A 21,263-nucleotide genomic window follows, 5' to 3' on the forward strand; every position below is an offset into this window, starting at 1 on the left:
AACGTCACCAGTGGTTCTGGTTTAAACAACTGGCACATCTCTCCTTCAAGCATTACTACCTGGTTTGTATTTACTGCAAAACAAATAACAAATAAATAAAAAGTGCAGTATGTATATACTGGCATTTCTTTTTTTGTTCTTGGTACTGCTGTGCTTACAGTTGTCTTCAGGATCTGTTGTGGGGATGAGCAGAGTTGAAACTTTGAGTTGAAAGTTGCTGTTACTTTGCTCTAATGCAGCCTGTGATGAAAATATTGATACTAACAACATTAGTAAATCAGTTTAGATATGCTGAGAAGATCTTGCTGTGGATGCCCAGTGGTATCTACTGCAATCTATGCCATCCTTGTGCCCCTCTGCTGCAACCTGGACCCTGATTTAGGACTAGCAGGGTCCTGCACATCCTGCACAGCCTCCAGTGTTGGAAATATGCTGTATTCTCCACATCTGCTTTACACCTGCACTGTGCTGTCACGGGTCAAGGATATGGCCAAACAAATGTACTTTTCTTGATGCCGTGTCTGTAGATTTTCTCAGTATCCATTTTTAAATGGCATTTAAATTTTGCATATCTTGATGATTTTTACTGGATTGAGTGTGTGCTGTTTCTAACAAACATGCCGCTTTCACTTTCTTCCCTCGGAGGAGATTAAATTCCAGTACATTTTTATTTTATCCTTCCAAGGCATGAATGTAATGAAGTTGGACAGTAATGGTTCCTGCATTTCACTTTTTTCTGCTCTTTCCTCAGTGGCCTAAGTATCTGTAAGTTTGAAGGCACTTACAGTTATGGTCTTTGAGTTCAAAATAAATCAGAGGAGAACAGACCAAAGCAGGACACAGCACTTAACAAGAAATATTGTGTACATATAAACTTGCACTTAATATGTTGAGCTGACAAAACAAACAAATGCAGATTTGCCTTTTTTATAATCGAGGCTTGAATTAATGTGACCTAAATGAAAAAAAGAAATTTATGAGGGGAGGCCAAGAGCAAGAAACCCTCCTCTAGAACTGAAGAACTGTAATCCATACCAGATATTTTCAAAAAACATTTGCTCCTATTCCACCTATTTCGCAACACCATATCCTCCCCTTCCCTGTCCTCTCCTCCCCTCCCCTCCCCTGCCTTCCCTTCCCCTCCCTTTCTCTCCACTCCAGCACACGCTTAGTTACATCCTTTGTATTTTCGCTAACTCAATATTGGAGAGAGGTCAATAGTCTATTTCTTAGAGAGAAAATGCATTTCACAGATTTTCTTTTTGTTAAGGGCTGATAATTGTTGTTCAGATTTTCCTGTGCTTCATGTCTCCTCTGTTATTCAAATCCCCAGGAAATAGCAGTTGACAACTAACACAAAAAATACCATAGTGATTTTGTGCCCTGTGGTGCTTTACAACACCAAGAAAACTCACAGCTGACAGCATGAAAGTTTTTTTGCCTGTGCTGAGGGAGCTCAATTTGCTTGTATGTTGGGTAGAAATAAGTTTGCTCTTTAAACAGGTGCTTATCTTTATGCAGAGTTGTGTAAACTTTCTTGACAATACCTGCCAAGCACGAATAGGCTGTTTCTGCCCTATTTATGTTTTGAGAGAAGATTTATGTTTTGAGAGAAGATGCAGGTTTGAAAGTCTTAAAATAGGTTCTTCTGTTGGTTCCCTTGACATGACTTGTAAAGCTCATTCAGTCTCTGTCATCACCAGTGCCAGGCCGTGTTTTGGTTTCTTTAGCCATTTTCCACCTGACTACTTCTGGCTACTCTAAATCTTTGTCTTTCCCTTGCTTGCTCTCAATTCCTGTTTTCTTCACACCTCTGCCCTTGCCTCTTGCCTCTCCCACACGTCTGCCCCACTGGGTCCAGAAGTACCAAGAGATCAAGGTTATCCAGGAAGTGTGGCCTTGAACACACACAGCAGGACAGCAACATGTTTCTTTTCTCTGGTAAAGGCGAACGGAACTGGTTTAAAAACACAAGGTGCTCTTGGACTGAAGTGTGAATAGAGATTACACAACTGTAATGTCAAAGTCACTTGAAGTTGGTAAATTCAATTAGTCCATTGATAGACACTTCTGCCGGGGCTGCACAAGTGCTGTCCTCTTTGTTGTAGTGGTGGAAATACCCTGTCTGCTCCCTTCTTTTGTCTCCAAGTACCTGACTGGTCTGTGAAACAGTCTATGGAAGGGCTATTCCCTTGAGTGTCTTGTCTTGTTCAAGGAGAGTAAGAAAGAAAAGGAAAGAGAGAAACTGGCTGATTTGATCTGTTAAAGACCCTTGTAGTTGACTCCAACAATGCTGAAAACACCAAGCCATGTGTCTTCCATCACTTTGCACCATTGCAGCACTGCAAAATTCTGAGCTGGTTATGTTTCTTAATTTAAATTTATGGATTATTGTATGAGTAATGTATTGTGAATATAAGCTTCAGAACTGAATTTCAGCAAAACATGTAGAGCTGAAGGCTAAAAACAAGGAAACCTGTATGGATTGACCAGATTTGGTGAGACTCTCTTTATATTAACTTCACTTCAGCAGTCTTGGTGAACTCTAAATATTTATCTGTTAGACTAAACATAGGTTAAGGCAGGCCATGAAAATAGCTCAGTTGAAGAGCTGACATCTAATCAGAGTTTTATCAACTGATCTGCTGCCTAAATTACTGTCTGGACTGAAATTCTTAAAAGAGTTGCAAACTGCCCTACAAAACCCACTACAGGTGGTGAGAATAAAATAAGACAAAAAATAAGGATCGTAAGTTCTCTCCCTATATCGTTCAATTCCTCTTGCTTAGTTGATTTGTTTGGTTCAAGAATCTCGCACTAGTTGTTCTCTGCCTGCTATTCCAGTACCTAGACAGAGGACAGTATGGAAGAAGTAATGAAAACAGAGTAGTATCAATGTGCTTGATTTTTTCCTCACTTAAATTCGTACTATACAGATATTATCCCATTGACTTCAACAAATTACTCTCTTGAATTTCATTTGAATGAATTTGGAAGAAAATAAGGTTTTGCATACATGGACAAACTTCTATTTTTTACACCTATAGAGCAGAGAGATGGAATAATAGAGATCAAAAAAAATATTTTTGAGAAAGGAGCATCTAACCACACTAATTCACAGCATGCAGTTTTTAGCACAAACAGCAATTTTAAAAAACAGAACATCCCTTGAGGGCATGTGGGTGAATGAGTTGAAACAATATGAATAAAATGCCATGGACTCCAGCTTCTGCAATCTCTGTGACAACCTCTCCCTCCCTCAAAAAATACACACCCCTGTGTGGGAGCTTTGTAAAACCTCAGACTGCACTTTTCCTATCCCTTGTGACAATGGTAGCTGTATGACAACAGATCTTAAAAAATCAGGACTTTTCTCATGCTTTCTTTTGTTGAAATTTATCTCCCTGCATTGACAGACACAAACTCTATGACCTTCGCACTGACCAGAAAGTCCCTTTGGAGTAGAATATTTTTGGGAGAGTAGCAGGATGGCGATAAAACAGTGTCCCATTGCTGAATGGTCAGATCTGCCCCTTAAGGGCAAGGGTGCGAAAAGGTCTCTGTCTTCAGCATGGAAGCTTGTTAAGTCCTTGTAGGGGTCATCCACGTCACTACAGATAGCTTCAAGGGGTTTGGGGGTGAACAGATCTGCTGCACGTCTCATAAGCTACTGAAGAAGCTGAACAGCATAGTTGTAGGCTAGGGATTAATCCTACCCCCCTCTCACCAACCCCTCTGTTTGACTAGAATGATGGGGATGAAGCAGAAATCATTTTGACTTCTCTATTTCACCTTGGTGTGCCAGGCACAAGGAAACGGAAGGCCCAGGTTTAGAGGTTTTTTCTGTTGACTGAAGGGAAATTCTGGGTTTGCAGTTTCTTCCTTCAAAAAACCTCAGTGTGTTTTTTTTCCCTACCTCTTGGCAGTGCCTCAGAGTGGGATAGGTCTGGCACCATATGACACACCTCCCTCTGTCTGTCCCCGTCCTCCTGCCTGGGGAAGCCCCAGGCATCAAGGAGGACAGGAGACAGCCCGTGTCCATCTGAGACCTGCTTTGGCTTGCTGCATGGGCATACATCAGCAGGATTTCAAAACAACCTTGAGATAGTGTTTTGCCTCGGAAGGTGCATGCCTTCCTGCAGAGCCCAGGAACAAACAACATTTCTCTGCTTTCTGTGGAACAACTGGCCCTGCATGGATCAGGTGGCTTGCCAAGGAGGCAGATGAAGGGAGACAGGTAGAGCCATGGGTATGATCCGAAATCCTCCTACTGACATTCTGTAGACATGACTGTGACTAAGCAGGAGAGTGCTGATTTAGGGCTATCTCAGCTGCAGCTTCTGCACTGAGACATGCCTGTGCTCCCGTTTGTCAGAGAGAAACAGGTAAACTGGATCCTAAGTGATTATATAGCTTACATGTCCGTTTTTCAAGCAACTGTTTGCTATTTGGAAAGTTAGTCAGTCTTTGTCTCCCTGAGCAATGTTTTCAAGAAAAGATTATGACTGTGTGAAGCATTATTCTGGAATCACATATTGTGCTGTCTGCTGATGACAACTCCCTCGGCACCTTTTTTTTTCCCCTCTCTGACATTTCCAAAAAGAACAGCTGTGCTGCTTATGGTCCCCTGTGCCAGGGAAGCAGTTGCTGATGTTATTCTCCCCTCCCTTCTGGCTGCTTTGCAAAGAGTGCTTCTTCCAGGTCTTCTGAAATTGTCACATTGCAGAGAAATGGTCCTCACCCTTGCAAGCCAGTGGTGAGTTGTCAGGTACAGGACTGAGCACAAAAATTTAGATGACCTGTGATTCTGCATCTTTAGAAACACATGGACATTTGAAATCCCACCCTCTTTTGTGCTTTGATAAGGTAGGTGGGTGTCTGTTATTTTCATTCTCCTCTCTTCTTTTTGCTAGAGATGCTGAGGTATCCAATGGAGAATAAAACCTTCCTATGGTTAGGGCTCTATGGGACTGTTTTTATTCTTAGTCCTTTTTGTGTTATGGTAGTTTAAAGAATCCAAAAGTGAGCCAAATCCTGTGTTGTGGGAGACATTGAACAAAAAACGTTGTAGGCAGTAAGTGTTTTTTATTACGCATTAAATAAGGTGAACCTGTAATTTGTTTTCAAGATGTGACATGTTGAGGGGTAGACCCTGGCTCTCACATAAACCCAGACATTGAACAGTGAGACATTTGGTGCCCAGAAGAAAGGACAGGGAAGAAGGGACAGAAATTATCCCAAAAAGATGGTTTAAACACACAGGGAAGTTAATCCATAATAAAGTTTGGTGACATGACAATACTGTTCTTACTCTAGGGTAGCTTCTCTGGTGAATACTCTTACCCAGGCATGTCTCCTGGGACATTATTCTCAGATGCATGTGTCTACATGTATAATATACATAGTGTACCTAAGGTGTCATTCCACAACCACTACAGTAATCATGTATTTCCCTGTTGCAGACAACCCCTCAGGAAGCAGCACCATCTCTGGAGACTGAATGTGGCTAACCTTTGCAGAATAGTTTGTGCTCAATTTTGGAAGGTTGTCTTAATGTCACTATCTAAGTACTCAGAAAACCCTCCAACATGATGCTGTAACAGCTTCAATTAGCTTTTAAAGAAATAAGAACATAATTTGGCACAAGGCCGTTCTGTTTACAATCACTAATTGTTAGGTATTTATTTCCCTTTCTTCCACCTCCTTCTTTTCTCTCTATATTGCACTCTTAGAAGCACACAGTTCTGAATGTCTGGCTTTGCCCTTCAGGCAGCAAACTTGTTTCAGGGCAGTTAAGGAAGTTCAGAAGCTGAAGATAGGTAAACCACCAACCACTGGTCCAAGGCATTACAAAAAATTACTAAAACAGAAATCCATGTCTCAATTTCTAATATAAATATTTAAATGCACTACCAATTTTGTTTAGTCTGTCTACTCATTTTTCTTTAATCCTCAGCATCCATGTCAGGCTGAGGCAGATATTTTGGAACCAGAGGAAATTTTCTCATTGTGTCTGTAAGACTATTCTGTGTTATATTGCTTGTTGAGCCATCTGCATTGACAGGCTGTTGTGGTTACATTTACATGAAGTAAGTAGGACTTGTTTTATATATGTTTGAATCTGGGCTGCAAACATGTCCAATGCCCCCAGCATGCTGCTGTCCACTGGACATTGGTGTAGATGTCCAGCTGGAGATCTTGTCTGTTAGTGATGGCTTGGGTCACCTTGAGTGATGCCTTTACTGTGAAAATTAGCAGATGATGAGGCATGGCATGAGCATGCTGCTGGAGGTTAGATTGCCAGCTGCCTTCTGAAGGACCAGGGTCATCTCAGTATGAAGAAGACAAATGTAATTATCCCCTTCTCAGAGCTGATAATGAAATGACATCATTTCCTATGCCACCTTGGTTTTCCTTCAGGGAGTCCATCATTACTGCTAACAAGACCCAAGTCTACTTAAATTGTGACGTTAACAAAATCACAGCCTGCACTGGAACAGCCTCGGGCACAGAGGCTGTCTGAGTCACCCAGATGCCACAAACTGTCACAGAGAATTCACGGTTTGGATTCATTTCAGGACAGCCTGTCGCACAGCAGCCCAGACCCATTTTGTGGGAGCAGCAAGGTCAAGCAGGATGTTCCCTCTCCCAGGACGGCAGAGGCAAGGCCGCTGTCGTGGATAACCCAGGGGAATATAACTGCAGCTCATGCTTAAGGTTCAGTACTCCAAACCTGCTGCCCAGGTTTTCCCACACTGTTCTAGGTGCCCAGTTGCATGCATGATGTTTATATTTTAATACTGAAAGCAAAAATAGTCATTAGAGCTTGAATATTGGAATTTTCGAGGCTGCAGTGTTGTAAAAGGGGAAGGAAAGAGCAGCTTCCTAAGGAACGTTTTGTGACTTTTTTTTCTGTTTCCTGTATTTTAGTAGGATGAGCAAAAAGTTAATGTGTTTTGTAACAGGATAGTATGAGATGACTGCCTCTTATCCAGAACGTTTTTAAAAAAATTGGAATACTTAAAGAAAAAGAGTATAAACATCCAGTATCTGAAGTATCTGAAGGGGGCCTACAGGGAAGCTGGAGAGAGACTCTTCATTAGGAACTGTAGTGATAAGACAAGGAGTAATGGGTACAAATTGAAAGAAGGGAAAATAGGTTAAATATAAAGAAGAAAGTCTTTACTGTGAGGGTGCTAGATAATCTCATCTAGGCTTCCTCTCCCATAAAAGACTGGACTGCACGATCTCTCGGAGTCCCCTCCAGACTAGGCTCTCCTATGATTTTACAGTACTTGTCTTTGTTAGGGAAATACACTTTATGTTGTTGGTAATGTGGTACCCACTTCTGATGGGGCCCCTGGTGGTCTAGTGGTTAGGGTGCAGCACTCTCACCGCTGCGACACGGGTTCGATTCCCAGCCCCCCGGGCAGATGGAGCTCGTCAGCCCTGTAAGGCAATCCATCTAAGAGAAGGTCACTCTAAACAAACCTACGTCCTGAGGACCTCACTGCCACTGTCCAAGCTTGCTCGGCCCTGGCAGATGAACCTCAGGATTAAAGGGTGGGCTCAGTTCAGTGCACACTGTGTCTCACCTAAAAAAAAATAAAAAAATCCACTGTGCAGGCTCAAAGGGTTAATGACCTTTTCCAAATCTTCGCTCGCGAAGTCTGGCCCTACTACCCACTTCTGAAGGCATCTTTTGTAATTAAGGAGGTTCAGGGTTGAATTCCTGCTTGCACCCTAATTTGTGTGTTTCATTCCTTAATTCACTAGTTATATCTTGGTCATCTAAGAAAACAATACACAAATTTACAGAGAGGTTCTCAACCTGTACCTGAAGCCTCTAAGGGCATTTCTTCAGCTTCAGATGGACTTGTGTGCCTAGATGGTATTGCCAGGTTTTTCCTGAGAGACTGGCTGGACGATGAGAGGACTGTGCCTTTTCTTCTTAAGAACCTCTCCCAAATTCAACTGAAAAGCCACAGCAGACTTTGAAACAGGGCTCAGTTTCTCCCTTCCCAGGTGACAGTTTTTCATTTGGAGGCAGCATTGGACTCCCTCTTGCTTAATATACTTCTGAATAAGCTTCAGCAGGAGGAGCAGAGATCAGCCTTGCCCCAGCCTGACCTGAGCTTTAGTGGTTAGAACATCCAGAAAACTGAAGTGTGAGGGTGCAAGCTCTGTCAGCCTCTCCTGCCACCAAGAGCTGACAGTGGTCTGCATACAACAGGAGGAAAACTGCACCCCTACCTTTTTGGATGCTTTCCATGATATTGAACTCAACACTGCCAGTAAGTACCTGTGCAGGGATAAGGGTGACCAGATTGGGCTTTTTTTTAGATTTGGTTAAAGGAACTCTGTTTAAAAGTATCTCTGATAGTTTTGTTAAAAGATGGTGATCCAAAAAAAGTATTTTTCACAATTTTTACAGCATAAGTGAGCATTTCCTACTATGTGAGCTTTCAGAAGACTATAAACAACATTCCAGCCATACTTGTGCAGTGGCTGGATTTAGGCTTTCTGAAGCCCTTAAATGCTTTTACAATGTCTGTTTATTTTAATGGACAGGTGAAATATCTCACTGAAATATCTCATATTCAACTGGGTGGAACCCACAAACAGTGAAGATTTTTTCATGTCCAATGGGGCTGGGGGTATTTGTTCAGTAAACTGGCTCATGATGTCCCTCTGATCCATCTTCTTCCAATCATATGTGCAAAAGAGAAGACTGTAGAGCTAGGAGAAGTAGAAGCCAGAACAGTGTTTCTCCATCCAAATGTGCTGTTGGCTATGTTATCTTCACACACACACACACAAAAAAGAGAGTTTAGTCAATAGGGTGACTTATGTACTCTTATGCCAGTGTCGATACTCATTCAAGCTGAAACCCTGAAACTGAGCTCTGAGGCACACCAGGAAATGTTGTATTCTTCCTTCCCCACCTCTACAAGAAGCCCATGTTGTTTTAGGGTCTTAAGACACAGTGATTCGTGAGTCACATGCAGTTTACTTATAGGACTGATTTGGGGTCCTTGTTGAATATTAGACATTGGATTTGATATGATTATGGGAAACATATATGACATTTTAAAAAGCTACTTAGTTGTACCAGCGGAGATATTTGCTCAACACTCAGATGGGCATCTGATATGGATCTCTCTGGTTTTTCAACTGCTGTGGTCTGCTGAGGTCTCCTTTTTGTGATCTTCCCTATGAGGAAACAAATATGTGTTTAGAGCTTGATATGTACTAAGATGTGATAGCAATATAATTTAGATACCCATGCTGACATAAAACGGATCTTACGTGACTTTTGTGTCACAATGGTCAAAGAGACCTGCCACAAGAGCTAGAGCTGTGCGTGGCTGTCCATAGCATGTTCTATGAACAAGACAGTCTGAAGACAGAATTAGTTATTTACTGGCTGCAGCTCCCTTGTTTCCTATAATTTCGGATTCCAGTGGAGAACATAGTAGTAAACCCAAGGGCTGGGTTGAAAACATCTTGAAATTGAACACAGTGGTCCCTTTTTATTATTTTATATCTAGAGATTTTTGTGCATGTGTAACTGCTTTGTGCCAACAGAAGCCTCAAACCTGCTTTCAGGAGTGCTGGCCTGTTGAGTCTGTGACATAACAGATATTGTAATTAGTTTTATTTTAAAAATAAATGTGTGCTAAGTACATGTAAATTCAAAGTTTCTCTCTGGCAGGTTCTTCTGTCTGTAGCTGCAAGAATTGGGTTACACTGATCCTGTCAGTCTTGTTAAAAAACCAAAGACTACTTGTCCCATTGCAAGCATATTTTGCTCACTGCATCATGAAGCTTTTATAGTATAGGTGGGGATAGTAGGAGGGGAACACAATGCTGAGATACTGAGTTCCAGGAGACTAGTTATACCTGTTGAATATAATCCAGTGATCAAAACACTGAACAATAATCATGAAAAGCACATGAATCAACAGACTGCATACTTAATGTTAATTATATGTGTACCTGCATAATTTGAAAAATATGGCGTATTGGATTGTGTGGTACTATGAAGAACAGCATTGCAATGGCTTAAGAATTTCTTTTTCCTTGCACTTGTTATTTTTGTTACAGATAACTTGATTTTAGCAGCATTAATATTTTTTGAGCTTTTGTGTATATATGCTGTGATTTTCCTTAGGTTCATCTTTTTTAGTTAGTGGTCTAAATGACGAATATTTTAAGTGATCACTGCAGCCTCATTATGTACAGTCTGAATTCCTACTGTAAAAAGGTTGTGTTATTATTATTTTATTAGTATAAGGCAAAATCAGTGGTCAATATTGCCAGCAGAGTGCTAGTGCTGTTCTTTGAGTGGTCTTGGATGGGCTTGAAAAGCAGATATGAAGCCGAAAGCTGCTGATGGCAGGTCTTACGTTGCTTTCCAAATACCCAACTGACACATATTGCTCATGATTGCTCCCTTGTGCACAACTTCAGTAGATAAAAGAAGGTACAAATATTGAGAAGTACTCAAACTTTTCATGAAGAAACCTCTCAGGGGTCTTTTTAATTTGTATTCTCACTTTCTTTTGGAACAACATTCAAGTTTTACTCTTCTTCAAGAGTGGTGAAGGTTGGAGGCTTTAGGCATGTTTTATGGATAATGATGCCATTCTGGAAGGTGATGAAAGAACCTGGTAAAGTTTTCATCAAGCTCCACTTTTGCTGAAGTCAAGAGGAGTTTCCAGTGCTTTAATACAACACTTGAACAGGATTAGTGGGTTTAAATTATGTGTTATATGTTGAATGCTATAAGTACTAGAAGCCATTGGTGAGGTTTACAGGCTCTTACCAGCTCAAAATTGCTAGTTCCATGTGTCTTATTTTTCTCTCTTATTTTGCTCTGAATCTCCTAACCAGTTACTCATAGATTCCTTGCTGTGTCACTAACAGAGCACCTACCAAGAATTAGAGATAGTGTCCTGCCTCTCTGTTTTCCTTGTTTGTGTCAGCTGGTGTGAGTAGATTGCATGAGATATGCAGATCACTCTTAGGGAGCTTCAGTCTTTAATTAAGTTCAATATAAATAAATACAGCTCTTGTTTTGCCTCACACAAAATCACTCTTGTTCTGTACTTCTGGCCAGTAACTTCCTTGTGATGACAAATGTTTGTTTATAGTAATCTAGGAGCAAATACTAGGCTGACTGCAGTCTCACCCTGGTTAACTCCTCACTTTTGTTGCTCGATGTCTACTTGTGCTCTACAAGCATTACATTTAAAGGCAGCATCGGAAAACAGAGAAGCTCTAGGAGCAACTCAAGGCTATGCCTTATGTGAGCAGTGGGAACAGGCTGCTGGTATGCCTTTGTGCATTCTGAGAGCATTTGTGACTTGGACACAGGTGGGGAAGGGGCAACAGAAGGCAAAGCCACAAAGTCAGTTGTGAATATTGGCTTCTATAAGGTAGTGGTTATGTTATGCAAACACAGAAGGTGTGCTAACCCATAAAAAAGAGCTGTCATTTCCAGCCTGGCTACTGACTTGCCCATCTCAGCTCTCTCTAGCAATTTACAATTCCATTCTCCTCTATGTTAGACAGCTGCGAGTATTTGGAGTATTTTTAAGACTAGAACTTGAAACTATAATTGAACCTTGAAGCGAAATCAATACAGTTGTAGTTTCAAAATCATCAGTGACAGAATAATGACCTAGAATAAATGTCAGGAGAGAAAGAGAACATGATCTGGACCAACAATTTTTACATAGTCCCAACAACAACTGGGATCATTGCACAATAATTCCAGACATGATTTTTGCCCACAATTGCAGGCAACTAGTATTGTTTACCTATTTCTTACAATTCCCTGTTCCCATGATAGATGTTAATGGTCCTTTTAAAAGATTTCATAATAGATGCTGATGATGCTGGTTGAAATACAAATTTTTGAGTTTTAAAGAGAAGGGAGAAAAAACCTTAAACCACATGTTACATGACACTTTGGTAGCATGTACATGAAGTCGAAACTCTACAATTTATTTAAGATAAAGAATGTGTTCCAAGTTCTTTCAGCTCTCCTGAAATCTAGTAGGAAATGTGGAGATTCCTCTTTTCTCTTGGTATGAGCAGTCAAATTTGAAATAGGGATTTGGTTTCCGTTGAATGTTTGTTCAGTTTGTGCCTGGCACCAACTTTGTCTGTTGGTAGTTTTGGAAACTGTGGGGTCTGAACTCTGAACTGCAATTCCATTCTTCATCAATGCAAGATACTTTCAAGGGCCCGTACCAAAATCACTAGCCATGCTTACTCCTTCTCAGCAAACAAATCACAGAAATGGGAATATGTCACTGTAGCTGAGGACTAAATTGTAATTATAAAAAACTATCCATATTTATTTTCCTCATATGCTTAGAAAACCTTACTTTTTTTAATCTATGGGAACTGTGACTCGTTTTTCTAGTGGTGCACCCAAATTTATACAGAGTAGCTGATGTGGAAATATAAGTACACAAATACTTTTGCGCACGTTCCTTATATAATGCACAAATATATTTTGTTTGACAGCATCTTAGTGCAAAAGCATTGTGAAAATGACAGCCCTTCCCTGGGGTCAAATCTTTACAGACAGGACAAAGCACAACTTTAGGCTTTGCTAGTAAGGTAGTTCCAGAGTTTATTGAATTGTGATGTCTTCATTAATACAAAAAAGTGTGGGAAAAAACCTTGGGAAACCATAATAGGAATAGGCAGAAATTAAACTGAAAAAGATAGGTATTTGAGAGGTTTTTCCTATATTGTGGGAAATTATTTAAGCTTAATAACTTTAGCTTAAAGAAATAAATGTTATGAGGACCTTTATAAATATTTGTAGAGTAATAAAGCAGAAATATAGAACCACTAAATCTACTCCGTGTTTATACTATAGCAAAGGCCCCTGGCTGACAATAGAAAGCAAATAACATGGGAAAATCTCTCTGACAACTAGGCAGATAAGCCATTTGCCTCATCTTAGCTTCTATCATATCTATCTCTGTGCTGACACCAAAAAGAGCAGTGTTTATGGAAGCGTAGGAAGGAATTGCTGATCTTCAACCCTCTGGAGGCAGTGGGGCTCATGCCGCTGGCCCATGCTACCCTCCCAGCTAGCCCTCATTCCCCAGGTGTCAGGAAGCTGTCTCTAAAAGGCTTTTGTTTATAGGGTTATTGAAATGAAAGAGCAGTAGTAACTGGGACAATTCCCACTTAAGATGGCAAGCCTCTGACACTGAGAGATTATCAGGGACAGGATACCCAAGTGCATCAATGCCAGGGTACAGAGGGCACAGAACAGCAGTGGTAAGCACTTGGAAATGTTGCTGGCATTATGGAATTCAAGTGCAGGTGCAGAGAACAGCCTGTTTCTAGTCGCGTGCTTAGATATGTTTTTTGCAGCCTGTCTTTCAGCAAGTGTCCACTGGAAACTGTAATCCAGGACTTTAAGCTTTGCTTATTAGATGGTTCATTCCCTTCTTTATCAATATTGAGGAATGTTTAATGCAGGGAGGACCTTTCTAGACATAGCTGATGATTACAGTAGCTTGAGAAATGCTCTTGATATTCTTTAAGAAAAGCAGAAAAAGCGAATGCATTAAAAAAAATTAGATACTTCTTTATGAAGCTTTTTTTCATATGCAGCATTCACACAGTGGTTATTCCTTGCAAGAACTCAGAATTATCAAGGAAAAATCATTGATGTTAAGCATTCAGTTCCAGGATGGATTTCCCTATATAGCAAGCAAAACAAGAAAAAAAAAAAAAAAGAAAAAAGAGACATTTTGCACATAGGATGAGGATTCACAGAAGCCAGTTTTCTGAGCAAGGATGATATAACATCATTGGGTGCAAACAGCAGCAGCGTAGTGGTCACCTTCACTGCTGAAGACATTGATGTCTCTGGCCTCTTCAGCACCCATATAGTTGGTCCTGATGGGGACTGTGCATTTGGTGCATTTTAGCTTAGATCTGTAACATGGGATTTGGTTGGAGTTTAGATGCCTTGCTCCTTTCTCATTTTTGGCTACATTTCCTGGTGCACAGTTGGCAAAAGTAAGAGCAGAAGAAGGATGTCATCCCTGTCTGAGAGCTGGTCAAGTCACTTCACTTCCTCATGATGGAGTTTCAGAAAACTTTAGAGTTTAGGTGTTTGGCCTGAAATCCATGTGGTGGGTATTTGGGTTGTGTCAGTCACTGCTGATGCACACATGGTGAGAATGGTTCCCGTGGGGCAGGAATTGTCAACACCTTCTTGTGAGTCAGGCTCTCCAGTTCAAGCCCCCCTCTCCTCTCTTCCCAGGCACAGCAGGAGCCTCTCACCAGGGTCTCACAAGTGAGGTTAATCAGCACCAGGTTGTCCAGGACGCTCCTAGCTGATCAGCTTTGGTTGCTCCCTCAGCCTTTCTACTGAATCAGTTCAGGGGTACCAGAGCAGTCGGGAGCATTTGTGTGACAGGGGGTAAGATACACACTCTTGGTACTTTGGATCCCAGCTTGTGTCCAGCCCAAATTACACAGGGATGAGGCTGCTTGCAGTGAGAGTATAGCTGAAACATACTTGTCTACCCTGATCAGGGTTTAGTTTTGGATCAGCAATGACAGCCCATTATGCAGTATTTTCTTCTGCTGGGCAATCGTAAGTGCTTTGTATATATTATTTTTAATTTCATTCAGACAATATGTCCATGGCTGCTGTACTAAAGCAAAATAGCTCCAAAATATGAGTGTGCTGGAAGTGAGGTTGGGAAAGCACCACTTGAACTAGGCAGGGAGGGTTCCTGCTCTCTTTATTTGTGTCAGATCTGGCTCACAGGCACTGTGACTCTTTAGATTCACTTTTTTGCCCTGTTTCATACCCAATCAAGTCCGAGTCAGGAAGAAAGAGGGATAGCCTGTGAAGTGACACAGGAAGCAGGGCATTTTTAAAAAAAATGCATTATAAGTCATGGAATCATAGAAAAGTTTGGGTTGAAGGGACCTTTAATATCATCTAGTTCCAATCCCCTTCCATGGGCAAATACATACATGTTTTTTACCTGTGGTATTGTTTCATTTCAATCACTAGAAGAGAAGCAAAAAAATCCATGCAGTTGTCCTTGCTTATGTTTTGGCTTTACATTTTGTCCCTATGTCAGCCTGGGTAATTGAAATCCTTGAGGTCAACCTCACCTTCAATCCTTCCTTTGCTGTGCAAGTCAGGGATGCTGCAAGGAAAAATCTGTTTTCAAACCACTGTTTTGATTTGAATTTCAAATGATGTGAATATGTTTCTTTTGGCCTTGAGTTTAACTGAAGGTTGTTTTTACGAATTGTAGGACCAAGTTAAGGCAGCCATGGTGTTTTGGATCTCCTTGCTCCAGTACTTTGGATGTGCTGCTCCTGAAGACTGGAGTGCAAAGCCTCCCTTGCATGTGGAGCAGGGTGCAGAGCAAAGATTGCCCTGTGGCTGCTAGTGTTGATACTAGCCAGAATTGCAGTCCTGGGTGAAGTTTCAGGAGCCACCACTGCTCTCCACTGCCTAGTGGTTAGCTCGTATGGCCAGAATTTCAGACAGCACATTTCTGCTTCATAAAAGAGGCTATGCAAACAGAAGAAGCTATTTTCTCAATTTCCTGTATGCACCTAGTGACACTACATTAATGACATGAACTGCACAACACACATTATTAATGTCTGTTTATCTCTCTCGAGTTTGGCCTTCAAATTGTTTCAGTATCATACAGCTGTATGGATGTACTTGCTGTCCAGTGCGACTGAGAAGGAACATAAATCTGTAGTTTACCTTGGCCTGCAGACAGTGTTGGGTTCACTTTCTGACTGGCCTGTGTTAATCAGGTATCCTGCTCCTCCAGCTGTAAATCAGGCATTGTGATTAATAATCACAATGAGAGAGCTAATTAGTACTGGCATGTAGCTGTTTTATGGATTCCTCTTTTCTGGGAGCCAAATCCAACCATATGGAAAAATGTAGCTGAGACACTATAAATATGATTCCACTTAGACAGTAATTTCTTCTGTTTTCTGTTATCACAGCAGTGTCAGCATAAGCAAAACAATGAAAGTGAAGAGATGCCGTTGCAGATTTTATTACAAGTTTGAGGTCTTGGGACTTTTTTTCTTCTTCAAGGACACTGTGTTAATCTGAAGAAAGCAGGCTTGATTTGTATTCATTTATGCCTGCCACAATTATTTAAGAAATAGCTCCAGTGCTCACACTTGAAGAGCTTCGGTTCTCTTTTAACTATTTCTGGCAGAGTTAGAAAGATATGCTTTGTGCTTTGTGTCATGACAACTTGTCTTCTCCAATAAGCCACATCTTAAACTGTGTCAGTCCTCTCTACATTCAAAGTAACTGTCTTCTGTTCAATGCTTTTGGATTGATGCTGTTGACTGAGTGTCTGCAGTGCAGCCAGCAGCAGCAAGTGAGGACTTCCACAGAAAGTGAAGTCTTTAGTAGTAAAGTGCAGATGGGCACCAGGCAGTGGTTGACTCCAGATAGCTGGGAATCCTTGGGCAGAGCCACTTCTGATCTTCATGCTGATCTTCATAGAACCCACAAAATATAAAAAATCATCTGTATTTGAGGATCCATTCACAAGGCTGCTGTTCTACTATCAGCTACTGAAACTTTACTGGCATGGTGAAAGCAGAGGCAAATGAAATAAAATGTAGAGGAGTAGGAATATCTCTTATACTCTAAATCTTTGCAGGATCACTGTAAAGCAGAGACTGTCTTCTGAGAACAACAAACAGTTCTCCCCAAAGCCAATTCTTTGTGTTCACTTTGTTGTGTTGTGTTTTTAGACTATTTTTTAACTATTTTGTCGAAAATTACTAGCCTGGATCAGCAAATGTGACTTGACTGCAAGTGGGAGATGTCAAGGATGGGTTTCCAAAATGCTGCATTGGAGAACTTTAGATAAGCAGCAAGAGGAAAAGGCCTTTGTGCTTCTGCTTCTTGTGAAATCTAAAGGAGAGCAACCTGCCACAGTGTAGGATTCTGGGGGAGTGAGGAAGTCACACCCTATTTTCTGGAAGGAATAGAAAAATACCTGCTGCAGGAGAGGCAGGAGAGCTCTTCCTTTCTGGTTTACATAATTATTTTTGCAGTCTTGCCTTGCAACAGGTACCTCAAATAGCTTTTTTTCAGTCTTTTGCAATAGTTGACCAACCTTCTCTTCCATAAGAGTATTTTCTACTGAGATTCCTCATTTTGCTTGTGAAAGGTTTCAGAAATAACTTCTGTTACAGCCATTCCCATCCAAGCCTTAAAGTATGTACAAAGCCCTTACATAGTTGCATCAATATGACACAGTTTCCTTTAGGGCTTTTTCCCCTCTTTAAGATGAACATTGTCAGAAGTGGTATGAGGTAAATGATGGTAAATCATAATTTAGTGCCAAAAAAGGTTTTTCAATTGTCTCATCAAAAGCCAATACCATAGGAGAAATTAAACTGCTGCTCTAAAGCTAATACAGAGAGCTCTGTGACTTCTTCTTTCTTTCTGTCCCAGAAACTGCTTCCATAAATCATTTCTCTTCCAAGGCTTCTGTTCAGTGTACTACTTCTTTTCGTGACACTTAACCCACTAGCATTGTGTACTGCATGTATTATGCATTGCCTTTTGTGCATGCCATATATTACGAAGAGCTTTCTATCCCTAAGGGTTTCTACATCTATTTCTGTGAGTTTGCCCTACAGGGCACTTTCATGAAAGTCATCAGTTAGCCTTTGCTATGAAGAAAGAGATAATAGTAACTGAAAGTAGGTCAAGCTCATTAGATTATGATTAAAAGGCAGATTTCTTTTTCTAATGCAGTGAATGTGGTTCTAGTGGGTGGGCACTGGGCAGAAGAGGTGCTGGAGAAAAGTCACAGGTGCTGTGTCCTTGGTCACTCTGTATTTTCAGTTATTTTATAGCTTTTGTTGAATACTGACTCATAAAGAGTACAGCGACCTTCAATTTCATTCTAGCGACTTTCTTTAATGCATCTTAAAAAAGAAATGCCACACATGGTCCTGCCTTCACACTCTAGGATGAATCTAGAGCAGATAGTTGGCACCACCAGTAAGTTGGTTTCAAAGCAGGCTTGTAATTTGCCTCTTATAATGCTTTATCTTCAGCTTTTTTGGGAACATGCATGTCCACCACAAACAGAGGATTTTGTCACTGTGGAGACCGAGTTAGGATTTAGGATTTGGATTTTCCTTCAGAAGTATTTTAGGACCTGCCTTGAGCTCCTCAAGCTAATGAAATCCCAGGCTGACCTTGGTCTGAGGTCTGAGGACCTACTCTCAGTACCTTGGTGGGAGCCCTGCACTCCCTCCTTGTCACTGGTGGGGCTGCAGAGGAAGTGGGACACACCTACCACCTCTTGCACCTCTTCCTCTGTCAAGGCACTGACCTCTTTATTTTAGTGTCTCAACTGAGCTGGAATAGCATTGCTGGCAACCTCATCTCTGTGGCTGAATTTGAAAACAGTTCCTCAGGTGCAGTTCAAGTAGTAAATGCTCTGTATGGGCACCTTATGGGGAAGCTCTCAAGTGTTGAGCTCCCACCTGCAGCTTTCCCTTCATTGATTGCACTGGTCTCTACAGACAACAGTACTGTGCTTCAGGTGTGACTGCCTTGGTGACAGGGAGGGTTTTTCAGGGTGCAGGACTGGGTAAAGCACCTTTTATTTCACCAGCCTCTAATTAAATTAGCCCCCTGCTGTTCCTGTTGTCCTGCATCTGCAGTAACTGTTTATACACGTGAGACTACATGCCAGGCTGTGGCTCTCTATTTTTCCTTGACCAGCAGTAGTCTTTCTATGTAAGATGTTAACTCAGCTCCTTTGAAGGACAGATTTCCTTCTTTTTGATTCTGTGTAACATGACAGGGTTGGCATTTTTCCCTCTTGTTAATCATCCGTATTTCACTGGTCACCACAATCATCACAGTTTGTACTCCAAGTGATTCCTTGACACCAGATAATTTCCATAAGTATGCAGCATTTAAATGCAACTTGCTATCATGTGTCTCTTTTCCTCACTTCTCCTTAGATGTAAAGGAGCATCTCACTATGGCCTTACCAAGGAACGGAAGAGGCGTTCCCAAGACTGCTCTCCGGACCATGGCTCCAGCTTAGCAGTAGCTGCCCTGGGCCCTGAGCTCTCAGCAGCTGCGGCCATCGCCTTAATGACAGATGAGCCAGGGCTGGTGAACCCGGCCTTCAGCCCCACCTCGGAGGACAGCCAGCTGGGCAGCAGCCCCGGAGACCTGCACCGCAGCAACCGAAGCAGAAGTAAGAGCTAAAAAGGTGGCTTCAGAGCCTGGTGGCCTCTTTCAACATTGATTTTTCTGTGAAATATAGGTTGTTGGAGGATTTAAAAAAAAAAAAAAGGGGGGAGGACATCGAAAGCTTTCATTTTACATGGTATATCCAGTTGTGTACTCAGTGACCAAATAGACTTGAGTTGAAAACAAAATGGCTTGGCCGGGGCAGCATCAAGCTGAAGATAGACTAGCTGTACACATGCAAACTGCAAGTCTTAAGAAAGATTATTTAGACAAGTCAGCTCAGTTGGAAGATTAAATGTTATGTATGATGTGCTGGGGAGATGGTGTAGCTGTGTAACGGCTTCACCAGAGCGTGGTGGCCTAGGTAACCCCCATGGATGTGGGCACCTACCCAAAAGCCTGTTTGGAACTGTGTTTGGCAGTTGCCAAGTATTCGTAGGAAAAATACACCTTAAGAATTGCCTTACGATCTTGGGAGACGTCTGCCAGCTTCTCAGGAAGGTGCAGCTCGGAAGAGCTGGTCCTGCTGAAATAACCACAGTCAGAGACAAGTTGCATCAGGAAATCTTGCCTTGATCTGTCACCCTGTGACACTGCACTCATCTCTGATGAGTGTCATATTTGAAAAGCATGTCCTGCCACAGGCAGACTCAGAAGTGTTAACTGTGAGTTCAAACTGCGTGTTTGAGGATTCTAAAGCCAAAATGGATAGCCCACCTTGTCGGACCAGTTGTGTCTTGAGAGAATTGATAAAGGGCTGAAGAAAGACTAGAAAATGAGCTGTGCTTTCTTCTTGTGTGCATGAAACTGGAGGGGCGAGGAAAGGGATAATGCAAGAAGAGAACTCCAGCATCTCAATAAATCCTGTCAGTTTTGTTGAGTTTAGAGGCCACAGTCTGGTTTAAGGGAATGTTGTACTATCAGATTACAATGTTTGGCTAGCATGTAGAGCTGGAAGAGACAGAACAGCAATTGCCATGAAGATGTCTTTAGCAGGATGGAAAAGAGCAACATGTTTTGAAAGTATTATGACTTTTCTTTTGTACTGCCTTACTCAGGTCAGAATATGTGACATATTTGATCCCTCCTACCTGATAATCCTTGAATTTTTGACATGAAATTTTTGGCAATCGTTGGTGGCTTTGGAAGCCTTGCAAGGTTTTGAGGCAGTAGTAGTAGTGAGGATTTTTTCAAGAAGAGTTTTTAACAACTTCCAGCCTTTTTTTTGTCACACTTGTATAGCTTGGGAAAGGCAGTGCTTCTTCCTTTTACTTGCATTTTTCACAGGATTGATGCTGAGATTTTGTCTTGGCAGAGGATTATTCTTTCCAAGGCTACCACACTCACAGAAGATGTCTCTTTGTGGCTGGCAAAGCAGACAGGGAAGGAGGCAATTCCAGGGTGTAGAACTGAGTTAGGGTAATTGTACCCAAATTCATGTGGGTGCAGCCTTAGAGTATCAGCAGGACTCAGGTGGGAAGGTGAAGTGCAGGCAGCCCTGCTGTTGATGTTATAGCCCATCATATGCCAAGGGCTGCAGAAATGCTATGGTTCTATCTCAGAACTGTTGAACTATATTGATTTGTTTTTTCCTGCTGTTGCAGCTCGACACTTTGAACGTTCCACTATAAGAAGCAGATCTTTTAAAAAAATAAACAAGGCGTTCAGTGTTCTTCGAAGGACAAAAAGTGGAAGCGCTGTTTCCAACCAGACTGACCGTGAAAGGGAAACTGTTGGAAACTCTGCTGCTGGAGAGGAAGGTAATGCTTTGTTCTCCTTGTGTTATCACTTAAAATGGGGTAGGGGATCCTATCCACATGGGAACCGGATGTCCATGACTGACATGCCTTTCATGTGGTGGACTGTGTGTGATTAAAAAAAAAAAAAAACAAACAGAAAACTCAATCTTTCCTTATTTTTTTTATTTAAAAAGACATAAGTGACTAGCAGGCAGGACCGTTGCTGGGATGTG

At 41.6% G+C, this 21,263-nt stretch overlaps 1 protein-coding gene across 4 annotated transcripts in view; it reads left to right on the forward strand.

Moving 5' to 3' along the window:
• LNX1 (ligand of numb-protein X 1) overlaps positions 1 to 21,263 on the forward strand; it is a 71,925-nt gene that overhangs the window by 17,953 nt on the left and 32,709 nt on the right. For all 4 annotated transcript variants that reach the window (XM_017835638.1, XM_017835552.1, XM_017835812.1 and 1 more), the window contains 2 exons: positions 19,054 to 19,295; positions 20,896 to 21,051. In XM_017835638.1, coding sequence (XP_017691127.1) covers positions 19,054 to 19,295; positions 20,896 to 21,051 — 398 coding nt within the window. The remainder of the gene's footprint in view (positions 1 to 19,053; positions 19,296 to 20,895; positions 21,052 to 21,263) is intronic.

Source organism: Lepidothrix coronata, unplaced genomic scaffold (genome assembly GCF_001604755.1).
Source record: "Lepidothrix coronata isolate B3197 unplaced genomic scaffold, Lepidothrix_coronata-1.0 Scaffold0, whole genome shotgun sequence".
Classification (NCBI taxonomy): Eukaryota; Metazoa; Chordata; class Aves; order Passeriformes; family Pipridae; genus Lepidothrix; species Lepidothrix coronata.